We start from the raw sequence: 13,195 nt of genomic DNA on the forward strand, positions 1-13,195 counted from the left end.
TTCTGTCTTATTGTTCTTTCTTGGGGCCGCAGTGGGAAGTGCTTTGGGCGCAGGAGGATGGGTTTGCAGCCTACTTAGAATGGATGCACAAAGAGGGGCGCTCAGTGGCAGCGGCAAACAGACATAGGGCAGCTGTGTCATTCTTCGCTCAAACTAGGGGCTTTCGGGATCCCACCAATACCTTTATGATACGCAAGGCTTTAAGGGGATGGCGCCGTATTCAGGGACACCAGAAGGATAAGAGGAAGCCCATGGGGTTGGCCCGGCTAACAGCCTTACTGGGCACGCTGGAGAGTGTTTGTAACTCAGAGTGGGAAGTGCTTCTGTTTAGGGCGGCATTCTCCCTGGCATTTTATGGGGCATTGAGAATTAGTGAACTGGTGGCAGGATCTAAGGCTGACACACTTGGTGGCTTGCAGAAGGCTGGGGTGACGATAAGGGGTGACAGCATGTGGGTAATTATCCAGAAATCAAAGACCGATCAAGAAGCTAGGGGTCACACCATAGTTCTGCAACGGGCCCCCACCAACCCGTGCTGCCCGGTGAGGCACGTAGAATCACTCATGGGACGGATGGTCGGTTCAGCGGGCAGGGCGTTGCTCTGTCACGCCGATGGGAGCCCCTTGACCAGGTATCAATTCAGGTGAGTGTTCCAAATAGGGGTTACAAAAGCAGGTCTTGATCCTAGAGATTTTGGATCTCATTCCTTCAGGATTGGGGCAGCAACTGAGGCGGTGGCAGGGGGCCTCCCGGTGGAAAGAGTGAAGACAATTGGAAGGTGGTCATCAGACTGCTATAAACGTTATGTTCGGATTGACATGCTATGATTACTTGTCACTCACGCTTGGTCTCTTTCCGCTTTCTTACAGTTTCTCAGACCTGTTACGCAGGGGAGGAATTTGTCGTCGGGCACCGCCAATATTCATCGCCACGGAGCGGCGACCAGGAAACAACGAAGAACATTGTCTGGATTGTTGGTCATTCATATGTTAAGCGAGCGGAATGTGTTTTCCTGTCAGGTGACAAGAGGGAAAGGGCGGCACAACTGGGGTTGAATATCACGTTCTTTGGCAGAGGAGGGTTGTGTCTTCACGAGTTTAGGGGATTCTTCCAAGGGCTGTTAGCACGCCAGCGGGCTCCACCGTCAGTGGTGATACTTCACCTTGGGGAGAACGATTTGGCAACACTGGGCAGGCGCACCTTGATTGAGGAGATTATCTCAACAGCGGGTTGGATAGCTAGGACCTGCCCCGGGTGCACACTAGTGTGGTCACAACTTATACCTCGACTTCAGTGGCGGGGGGGCGATTCAGTCAGGGCGTTGAATCACTCGGTAAAGAGGATCAACACACGGCTGGATAGGTTGTTCCGAACACCCGTGTTACAGTCAATACCTCATGGGTGCATCTGGGGTCAAAAGTATTACTTGAAAGACGGGGTTCATCTGACAGAAGAGGGTAATGTCCTATGGGCTGACAATATCTGGGCTTGGCTGGAGGGCTGGGGTAGGAGGATGTGTCCTTAGATAGGGGCTAGAGGGGGAGGCCAGATCGTCGGTTAACAATACTGGCCTGTGGCGGTAAGGTCATTATCGGTGAGCACATATTTGAGGTCTGAGGGGGCGGGCATCATCCTATGGAGGTTCCCGCCCAGGGGGAGGAGCCTGCGGGCCACTCCCAGTACTCCAGGGGCAAGGTAATATGCAAAGGAGCGCGGGTAGGAGTAGTTCACGCTTTCCTTAGGCTGGTAGCCACCCCGCGCGCGTGGACTCATGACGCCACCGGCGCAGAGTAAGGGCCCTCCTTTAGTGGGTAAATGGAGTTTGGGGCGTAGACCGGGCAATTCCCGGGGTAACACTGCGCATGCGCACTTCTAAGGGGAAGGCGCCGCTTGTAGGACCTGACACCGGTAGTGACCCTGCCATATGGCCAGAAATGTACAAAAATCAAGATAGGATGTTTAGTTAAGCTAGGAACAAATTGTATTAGAGTTTTGTTAAGGTCAGGCTCTCAAACTTGTTGATAACGATTGTATAACTGAATGTCCTGCTGATTTTTGTATTTCATTGTTGATTATGCAATTAAAACCCTTTTTTAATTTCATACTTTAATAAATACGGCCGGGCGACTAGCGCCCGCCTTCCAAAGAGTAAACACGTCTCGTGTCCACGTTCCTTGGTGTTGGGTGCCGGATTGGGGGGGGGGCGGCAGCTAGTCGCTGACCATGTGAAAAGGGGGGGCCCTCGGCCCCCCCGCACGCATGGCGGCGCGGCGACCGCCTCACCCCTTCTCCCCTCGGGTCCTTCGACGGTGGGGGCGTGCCCTGGGGGCGCGGCCCACCGCCGATTGGTCGGCGCCCCTCCTGACCCGGAATCAATGGACTGGTTCCGGGTCGGGGGGGGCGGGCGTGAGGAGGGGCCACCCGGCCCCTCGGGAATAAGAGGTAGGGAGCGCCCAGGTGACTCCCTTGTCCCTGGACGCTCCCTCGCTGAACGTTGTGCCCCGCGTTCGGGGCTTCTTTGTTTCCCACCCACCATCCCTTGGTACAAAGTTTAGGCAGCGTTATGTCCGGTCTAATGGTAAGTTTCATAGGTATAGACCGCGGGAGAGAGTAGGTTGTTGTGGTGTTTCGTGATCTGTTGTCAGGACTTTTTTCCCTTGGTAGAAAAATGATGTGTGAAGTGAACTATATTTGAAGATGTGTGTCTTTAGGCCTTTTTTCCCTTTGTAGATATACGTAGTTATTGTGATTATGAGCAACATGTGTAAACCGAATTGTAATTTTATGCCATGTGTCGTTAGGCCTTTTTTCCCCTTTAGCTATGCGTGGATACTGTTCCTTATTAGCCAGTGTAGTTGTCCTTTAGACTTTTTTCCATAGGTCGTCGTATTTATTAGGTATGGGGCATGCGGTAAGGTCATTATCGGTGAGCACATATTTGAGGTCTGAGGGGGCGGGCATCATCCTATGGAGGTTCCCGCCCAGGGGGAGGAGCCTGCGGGCCACTCCCAGTACTCCAGGGGCAAGGTAATATGCAAAGGAGCGCGGGTAGGAGTAGTTCACGCTTTCCTTAGGCTGGTAGCCACCCCGCGCGCGTGGACTCATGACGCCACCGGCGCAGAGTAAGGGCCCTCCTTTAGTGGGTAAATGGAGTTTGGGGCGTAGACCGGGCAATTCCCGGGGTAACACTGCGCATGCGCACTTCTAAGGGGAAGGCGCCGCTTGTAGGACCTGACACCGGTAGTGACCCTGCCATATGGCCAGAAATGTACAAAAATCAAGATAGGATGTTTAGTTAAGCTAGGAACAAATTGTATTAGAGTTTTGTTAAGGTCAGGCTCTCAAACTTGTTGATAACGATTGTATAACTGAATGTCCTGCTGATTTTTGTATTTCATTGTTGATTATGCAATTAAAACCCTTTTTTAATTTCATACTTTAATAAATACGGCCGGGCGACTAGCGCCCGCCTTCCAAAGAGTAAACACGTCTCGTGTCCACGTTCCTTGGTGTTGGGTGCCGGATTGGGGGGGGGCGGCAGCTAGTCGCTGACCATGTTTCCTTTCATCCATTCACCCTTTCATCCAACCATGCATCCTTTCATCGCTCACAGACCCTTTCCCCGACCCACGCATCCTTTCACCCATTTTCTTTCATCCATCCTGTCTCCCCCTACCCATGCATCCTTTCACACATCTGCGCATCCTTTCACCAATCCACCCTTTTTATCCATCCTTTCACCCATGCATTCTTTCACCCTTTAACATATCCTTCCTTTTAACAGTATGTTCTTCTTTTCCTTTTCTGTCGACGCCATCTTTCTTTTACTTTAATCGCAAGCTTTCACCTGGAGAGTTGCAGACGGAAGAAACCCGTAAATAACTCAACCCCCGCAGTAGTTGGGAAAGCGAGGGTGTGGGGGTGTCACTACGACCCTGGCAGCAACGGCAAAGACGGGGTTAGGAGAACCTTGCATTTCACTCACCTATGCAATAAGGGCAGCACTGCCCCTTCCGCAGGACCGGCCTCTCACAGGTGACAAGCGGGCAGGACTCAGAGTAGCAGCTGATGGCACCATCCATGCACACGCAGCTCGTGCAGACGTTGGGTTTCCAGGACTCTGCTGCCAGGAAGATGTCACCGTCTTCGTTTTTGCAGTAGCGTGGCATGCTGTCATTGGCTGACGACAATGGCTCGTCTGGATCTATTGGAAGAGGCATGCAATGGGAAGCCTGGTCAGAAACATATAGTTGCCACTTTTCTTTTGGGATTAAAGAATGAACACAGTTTCCTCATTCCACACAAGGAGTGCAGAAAACTTATTACTGAAGCCACACAGATTTAATAAGTCGAAAACGTATAAACGCTCCTTCTCAGGGATGGCTCCTAGGATCTGGAACGCACTACCCCCAGAAACCAGACTTATCACATCTACTTCAGTGTTCAAAAAGGAACTAAAGGCGATTCTCATGAAAAAATTCACATGATCATCACCTAGAGATACCATGACTTTTATGGGTGCAAACAGACAACCCTCTTGCACTGGTGCTCTCTCGGCCCGCACCCCTCTCTTTGTTTTATTTTGCACAATGTGTTATTCATATTTGATCTACCTCGTTTGTTTGATGTATGTTTGCACAGTATTTATACATATATTGGTTTCGACTCGTTTTGTATTTTGATATATAATTTTTCTTCACTGCCTGTAAAGTGCTCTGATACACGCAAGGGTCTGGTTCACGCTCTATAAAACTTTCAAAATAAATTAATAAATAAATTGTATCAGCCACCACATACAGACTTAATGTCATTTGGAATACAACTGGTTTACACTGGCTGTATAGTGACTATTCAATAAAATTGTCATTTGTGTTACTACAAGATTAATAACACATTTTTATATCGCCGTAAATATATCAAAATGTATAGGTTGGCAAGGCCGCAGCCACTTTCTTGATAGGCAGCTACAAAGGCATAATGTGAAGATAGCAGCAGATGGTTGGGTTGGCAACAAACTAGATTCAGCTGCCCCATGAACTCAGGGTCATGACAGGCAAATTCAGCATCACTGTATACAAGCCCAAGATCACCATTAGTTTAGGGGTTATCAGCAGAACAAGGGTGACGACATGATTAGGAAACAGGACAGAGCATGCCCCAGTGAAGGAAAAAAAAAATCAATAAAACTTCTCATAAATCAAAGTCATATTTGTGAAAGCAGTTAAATTGATGTTCAAAGCATAAAATGTATTGACCTCATTTAAACTAGTTACAACAACACAATGACAGTTCTCCAAAAAATGTCATAAAAATCAGAGGCAACAGCCTCAGAAGGATTCTGAATGAAATAAGGCTAATCCTTTAGCAATGAAAGCAAGCACTGGAGTGCCCAACAAAACTTATGCTAACACTTGCAAACGGATCCATACACAAATGCGTTTTGCATGCTTTCCAGGCACAAATGCAGCTTGTATGCTTTCCATGCACAAATGTTGTTCAGGATGTTGTTAAAGTCAAACATATTGAGAAAACTGAATAGAAGTGCAATGTTTGAGATATATATATGTATACATATTCACTTAAAAAAACAAAGGTTACAGGGACGTTCTAGTTAGGCTTAGATTTCACGCATACAAAACCATTGAAAATCGCAGTTATAGCTACCTGAGAAAACTATAACTTGCGTACCCACAATGCACTGCTTATGACCTCACATAGTACATCACTCATGTCATGGTCAGTGATATCACTGATGACATCTCAGATGACATCACTGATGACATCATCCAGTGAGTGTGTTTCATAAAAGTCTCGGAGACTTAAAGATATATACTAAGCTACTGCATAAGCTAAATTACTATTCTTTCGTACTACTAAAGAGTGTTACTGTTTCTAACATATGTCACCTAAGTGGCTGTGTGACTATCAGTGTGGGTGTGGGGCGTGGCTTTATGGGTGAACGCGTGTGTAGCAGTATAGGTGAGTAACTGACTGTGTGAATGAGTGGCTGTATGGGTGGGTGAGTGCCTGTTTCAGTGGGTGTTTGGTTAACGGAGTGGGTGTGTAAGTGGCTGTATTGGATAGCTAAAGTCGGTCAGTGGCTGCATGGGTGAGTGAGTGGTCGTGGGAGTGCTTGTATGTGTGAATGGATATGTAAGTGGTTGTGTGAGTTGGTGCATGCATGGTTGTATGGGTGAGCGAGTGGCTGTATGGGTGAATTAGTAGGTGTGTGGGTAGCTGTAGGGGTGAATGAGTGGCTGTGTGGGTTTGTGTGTGGGTGAGTGTGTGGGTGAGTGAATGGGTGTGTGAGTGGCTCTATGAGTGACAGGCTGTGTGAGTGGGTGTGTGGGTATTATGAGTGGCTGTGTGAGCAGCTCTGCAAATTATACCATTTGAGATGTCATCAGTGATGTCATGAGCGATGTCACCGGCCAGATCGTAAGCAATACACTGCGGGGGCGTAAGTTATAGTTAGCTCAGGTAACTATAATCGCTGAAATTCAATCGTTTTGTGCGAGTAAAATCTGAGCCTAACTATAATGTCCCCATACCCTTTGTTTTTTTCAGTGAATTTTAAAGCTTTTTTTTAAAAACTATTTCCTAACTATAAAGTCCCTGTAACCTTTGTTTTTTTTCAGGGAATTTCTATGTTTTTTCCATGTTATTTCCTAACTGTAACGTCCTGGTAACCTTTGGTTTATTAGTGGATTTTAGAGTTTTTTTAATGCTATTTCCCATCTATAATGCCCCCGTAACCTTTTTTTTTTTTTGTGAATTTCAAAGTTTTTAAATTTTATTTCCTAACTGTAACATCTAACTTTTGTTAGTGGATGTGCAATTGCCTGTATGGGTCTGTGAGTGGCTATATGGGTCTATGATCGGGTGTGTGAGTGACTGTATGGGTCAGTGACTTGGTGTGTGAGTGGCTGTAGGACACTGTGAGTTGCATGCTATTAAGGTGGACAGTGAATGACCAAATGGGCAATGCCTCCAGGTGATTTTACACTTTTGCATACTCACAGTCCTTTTAAGGGATAACCATGGACTCTGCTCTATAGTGACGATAATAAAACTACAAACCGACCCCCCAGGATATAGCGGCATGGATTAGCAAATTTAGCGGCACAAAAATGGAAATTTAGCGGCACAAATATGGAAATTTAGCGGCAATTTTGCAGCATTTTATTTGGCCATTTTTCCTACAACAAACACAGATACCTTTTTTTTTAGTTATTTAACAACATGAAGCTGTGTATGTATACTGATGTAAGCATTCCTCCATAGAAACACTCTTGATTGTAGGTTTAAGTAATTCACATGCTTAAAGATAACAGCCCACTTGTGAACCTGTGGCTATGTTTAATTTGCTTGCCGCCTCTTTTGATTTAAACTTAGGCCACATGATGACATCACTCTGCAGACCTGTTATGTCTTGGCAGCATGCATCTGTCAATCAATTGCTTGTTCTTTCTATTAGTCATGCATGCATTCTCTCAATAACCTCTGCACATGAGCTTTTCGTTAACCATGCACTTTATCTTTTTTGGAACGATGCATGTAGCAGTAGTTTGTCTGTTCCCTCAGCTTTACTATGAGGAAAGTGTCTGTCGGGATCTCGCAGAAGTAGCCTTGTAGAACAAAGTCTCAGCGCTGGTACACTCAACAAGGGTCAGGATGGCATGTTTACCATATCTATTGAGGTACGTTCTGGATATTTGAAAGAAAAAAAAAAAAAGCTAACTTTCCTTTCTCATGTGCTGTCACAGGCGTTATGTACACCATTTTATATCGAAATGTTATGTTTCTAAATAAGTAGAAAGTCTGCACTACATCTGCCTTGATCTTCTTCTTTCCTGGATATTTAGTAATCGGACTCGGTTTGTTCTATTTGGTATGATTTTTTCCTTGCGGAATGTGGCTGGTCAGGAGTGATTTGGGCAAATTTAGGCCCAGATTTGCACCAAAAAACAAACCCCACACAAAATAGGCTTCCCCAAAAATTAACAGCAAAATGTATTCGCCATTAGAAAATCAAAATCCTCTGGTCACACTTCCCGGAGCTTCCAAATTTGCTTTTCAGCAAAACACTAATAAGGTAGATGTTTTCCCTAGCCCACTTGTTGCCTCATTCGTTTAAACGTTTTGGATTGTGCATTTCTCTGTGATTCAAAGGCTAACGTCAAATACATGTGCATTTCTACTGATCATTGGAATTCTAACAAACCGGACTCGTAAAGAGCAGGCCTGTGACTGATTGATTGAAATGTGATTCCCATGTAGATTTTCCCCTTTGGAATGTTGGCTGCACATGTTGTATTCCCGCCGGGCCTTCCTCGCACAGGTCAGGGAACAATCGCCCTTTCTTTACCATATCGACCCTCGGCTCCAGGGGAGAGATCGGCGCCTCGCCCCAGTCACCGGGAGGGTCTCCAGCGGGGAGCCAGAGGCGGGAGGGGCACTTCAAAGCCCATCACAGTGAGCTGCTAATGCCCCATTAAGCCCGGACAGTTATTCTTTAGTGCTTCTGTGTCCTTCCCGCCCGCCCCAATAAACAACGTAAGTGGCCCCAGACCCCCCAGGATATAGCGGCTTTTGTCAAAATGCCGCGATTTCTACAAAAGTGCCGATTTTGCGGGCACATTTGTAAAAATCGCTGCATTTTTACATAAGTGCCGATTTCGCGGCAAATCGCGAAATCGCGATATCCTGGAGGATCTGTACAAAGAGGTGAATCTACACCAAAGAAGGGTACTTACTCTTAGCTATATGAAGCAAGTGCTTCTTTGTTTGGTAGAGATGTCCTCATATTCTGTGGCATCAAGAAGGCGCCACCGAAATCGGCAGGATTTGCACTGAGGACCTTTTGGTAAGGTATCCATCATCTGTTAAAAGGCGGGAAGACCTTTTCATACTACTAAGGTGAATGGGGCGGGGCCAAACGAGCGGAGCTTCAGGTGATTTTGCACATTTGAATACTCGCAGTCATTTAAAGGGAGAACCATCTACTCTCACCAGGAGAAGCCAAGAAAGAACCTACTTGTCACAGTCACTAAAGATTGCACTCTGATAGATCAACGATGCATTCACCTTCACCAAGGATTTCAGATAATTTTTCAATGTGGAACTGCTGAGAAAACACACTTGCTTGGTCTTCGCCTAGCTTTGGAAATGGAACTTCAACTGGGGCACCTGATATGTTTATTTTTGCAAGTGCCTCCCACTGAGGTTTAATTTCTGTGAAATGAGCATCAGGGCCAGAACGGCCAGGCCAAAACCTAATGGGGAGGGGGCCGCAAGGCCATCTACCTGGGCCGATTCCAGCCTCAGGTACCACATCCCCCGGGGCCCGGTCTCTTTATGCTGGTGCCCTGCAGCCGACCCAGGGCACCAGGGACGGCAGGGGCAGCCTCAGTGTTCCCACGGTCCCTGCTGGCTATCCGCCTCCAGTGGGATTCGGCATTGCTCCCACACATAGCGAGCAGCAAAAAATGCTGCTCCCTGCTTGTGGGGGCAATCTTTTCATCTGTTTTCCTGCCCGCTGAAAACTGATGAAAAGTCCACTCCCAGCTGGTGGGTGCAGTTTTCCTGTCCCTGAGAGTGGACTTACTGTTTGCTCTAGCATGGGGGGAGCTGTCAAAGCGAAATCAAACTGCTATCTCCCGAGAGCAGGCACCTCGGGGATAGCAGGAGCCGGTCCCTAGGGGTGGTGGTTCCCAGGGCCATTTGTGGCTCCAGGAGGGGTGCTGTACTGCCCCCTCCTTTCAGTTTCAAGGGCCTGCCCTGGGAAGACGGTGGTCCCCGGGCCGAGAGCGTCCTAGGAGGGGCCCACACAGCCCCCCTCCATCTAAAAAATGAAAAAGACATGGGGAGGTGGTGGTCCCCGGGGCCATAAATGGCCCTGATGCAGGCCGTGCCGCCCTTGCCCTTTATTATGTGAATTTGTGGCCCCAGAGAGATGGTGGTCTCCAAACGCCTTAAAGGGCAATGGAGGGGGTCCATGTGGGCCCCTCCAATATATTTATTAAGCCCCAGGGAGGTGATTGTCCCTGGATCTCTTAAGAGCTGAAGGAGAGGGGCCACGTGCTCTCCTTCCCAATTAAGCATGCCCTTGGAACCTGGCCCACCAGTGGGCTAAAGTGCAAACAAGTGCGGGAGACCAGACCTGACGTTTTTGTTGCTGCAAATCCTCGCAATTTAACAGCAACAATTTAAAAAAAATTATGGGGCCCCAGCACCAGGAAAATTACTGAACAGATTTACACCAAATAACAAAAAAGGGCTCTTTCTGAACAAAGAGCTACCTTTCTGCTAAATGTGATGCAATTTTATCCAGCAGTTCGGGCTGTAGTCGTGTTCAAAATCCATGAGAATTAATATGGGAAACGCACTTTTTTCGACCCCCGCTTGACGTATCACCCCGAAACTTTCCATGCACAATAAGACCCAGTGGCACACGTTTTGGGGAAGTTTTGTGAAAATTCGTCAACCAGCACCAAAGATATAGGCAAGTCAAAAACGCTTGTCCTGTGGAAACCAGGTCCTAACTAGAACTACCTACTGCTGACTGCCAGTAGGTAATAAATATACACATACACATATTTTCAAGAGTACGTATACATAACATTAGCTATGACTTGAACTCCAAACTGTGCGCCCGCCATCCTCCCCACTCTGTCTTTCTGCTGGGAGCAGACAGCCGACTGTGCTGCCTGCCTGAAACAGATAAAGTACTTAAATTATTTCAGACTTCATAGGCACCTGTGAAAGGAGAGCAATCCTTTCTTTTGTGCTTCACAGGATGACCTGATCTTTGTCCCAAAAACCGAGAAATGTATTTAAAATTAATTAAAGCGTCAGGACACCGTGACAGTCCTCTGAAACCCAGGACTGCCCGGGGTAATTCGGGACATCTGGTCACCCTATCACACGGTTACCCAGTGAGGAGGGAAGATCACACGGTGGCAGGAAAGACAGCTGTAAAGAACTCCACAGAGTGGCTTACCAGCTCTTTTTGGAGGCTGTAAGCAGCCAATACCTATCAAGGGAAGTCAAAACACCTCAGGATATCGGTGACAGTCTCAGTGACCCTTTGATTTTTTTGGTGAGGAGGAGGCCTGGCGGGATTTGTGGAAAGCTCAGTGCCTCTCAGGTAGCTTTAGGGAAGAGGCCTGCCTCCTCCTCACACAGCACCATATTTTTGTAGGTTGGCAGTTCTGAAGAGCCCACAGCATGAGGTCAGAGAGCAATTCTCTGAGTGGGGCCAAACCTCATTCTATGTATATTTTAGACAATTGGTAACAAAATAATTTGTAGGCCACATAACTTTCAATCAAGACCTAAAAACAACGTCAGGCTTACGGAATTATTCTCTATTCTGAGATGAAGTCGGGGCATCGGTGTAACGTGGGTTGTCAGCGCCCGGGGCAAGGCAAGTATTGTGCCCCCTAACCGTTCAGGGATCTAGGATGGAGGTAAAACTCCAGGAAGCAGCTTCTAAACAGGTAGCTGAGGACATTATTGCGTTTTTCTCTGAATATTTTCGGGCAGCAACACCGCGTTTCAGGATGCCTCTCTTATATGTGTTCTCTAGCCGGTGAGCAGCAGCCATGCACTTCCTAATAATTGCTGCAGTAGATATGCCTGCAATTCACGTTATTAAACAGCACCACAGGGCTGCTCTCCCCTCCATCTTATGCTTTTTAGTTCGGACTTGAAGCAGGATAAAGTAAGAGGTCATGGAACGTGATATAAACAAGCGGCGGGAATGGCGCGGGTGGTCGGCGAGAAAGAAGCAATGAAATCAGATAAACATAAGTAGGCACTTTCTTGCAAGGCTGTCTATCGCTACAATCCACGGCTGATTTCCGCTGGCGCAAGGCAGCCAAACGGAGGCAGTAACACAATCTCGCTGGGCCTTAAACTCTGTTTTGGTTATTTTATTATTTTAAGTAGTTGTGCATGATTGTGGCCAGCACTTCGATTGAACATATCTGTTCTGGACTACAAAAGCCCCAAGGGAAAATTAACCCCTACCAAGCTCATGACGGCATCTCGGCCGTCATGAGTCACAGTGGGCGTGTGCTGATGACGGCCGGTAGCAGTCATGACCACGCCCGCGATCGGAATTTTCAGCACTGCAGCGGAATTCGAGCCGCAGTGATGAGGTTAATTGAAGTGAAAATAGATTAAAAGACAAAATATTTTTGCCATAAATGACATTCACTGAAATAGTTACTAAATAGGTAGTTCAGCGCAGTGCTTTAAATGGGGAAAAAATAAGTGCAGGTACTCAATATGAGCTAGAGGCGTGGCGATGGGCGGGGCTTAGGTCTCTCTCTCTCTCCCTCTACATTCCCTCTAAAATCTACTTAATGTCCTGATTCTCTCCCTCTTCTCTCACAAAAAAAACAGGCACACACACACACACACACAAGTTATTATTAACCCCATGCCTGCTGATGACGAGAGGCACAGTGGAGCTGTGCTCATGACGAGCTGGGCTCGCCATAACGGCCGCGCCACTCCCCCGCGCGGCGAATTCCACACCTGTGCGGACGTTCTATGGGCGTAGGCGGAGTCATGACGAGCCCAGCTCGGCATGAGCACAGCTGCACTGTGCCTCATAACGAGCTGGGCTCGTCATGAGCACCGCGGCGCAACGCACCCCCCCCCCACACAGGAGGGGAATTACCCCTGCGGTTAAGGGATTAAGTAACAATGATCTGAAGCTACATGAACAGATTTGTTGCACGCAAAGCATGCAACCCTGAACTTTTTGTTAGCTGTGCATCAATGAAGCCTGGGCTAGGGATAGGACTTTAGTCCAAAATTGTCATGATTAGACTAGAAAACTTTAGTGTAACTGTAAGTATGTCGGTTTGGGTAGCTCTTCTTCACTCCTTGAGTTTGAACTTAGGGCCATGAATAGGGGAAGTTTTTTTCTAGAAAATGAAAAATGCAACCTCTGTGCATCTTTTCTTTGCCAACTGTGTACTCTTTCACCCGGCGAAACATTTGCAGGACTTGTCTGGAAATTATTAGTTTAACCTGCGTGTAAGTAGTTTTGGCTAGCAGTTCCTCAAGACATCCTCAGTTTGCACTTCTGGTGATATCATGCGATGTGATGGTAAGCCTAATATTCTCAGATTCTGTCCACAAAAGATGAATTATAGCCTGCTCGTGTGTAGCCTTGACT

The 13,195-nt window shown here is 47.3% G+C and overlaps 1 protein-coding gene across 1 annotated transcript in view; it reads right to left on the reverse strand.

The window, feature by feature from the left end:
- Positions 1–13,195, reverse strand: part of CRIM1 (cysteine rich transmembrane BMP regulator 1) — a 937,771-nt gene that overhangs the window by 73,341 nt on the left and 851,235 nt on the right. Inside the window, exon 13 of the mRNA XM_078648622.1 lies at positions 3,986–4,204. Coding sequence (XP_078504748.1) covers positions 3,986–4,204 — 219 coding nt within the window. The remainder of the gene's footprint in view (positions 1–3,985; positions 4,205–13,195) is intronic.

The sequence above is a fragment of the Lissotriton helveticus genome, chromosome 6 (assembly GCF_964261635.1).
Source record: "Lissotriton helveticus chromosome 6, aLisHel1.1, whole genome shotgun sequence".
Classification (NCBI taxonomy): Eukaryota; Metazoa; Chordata; class Amphibia; order Caudata; family Salamandridae; genus Lissotriton; species Lissotriton helveticus.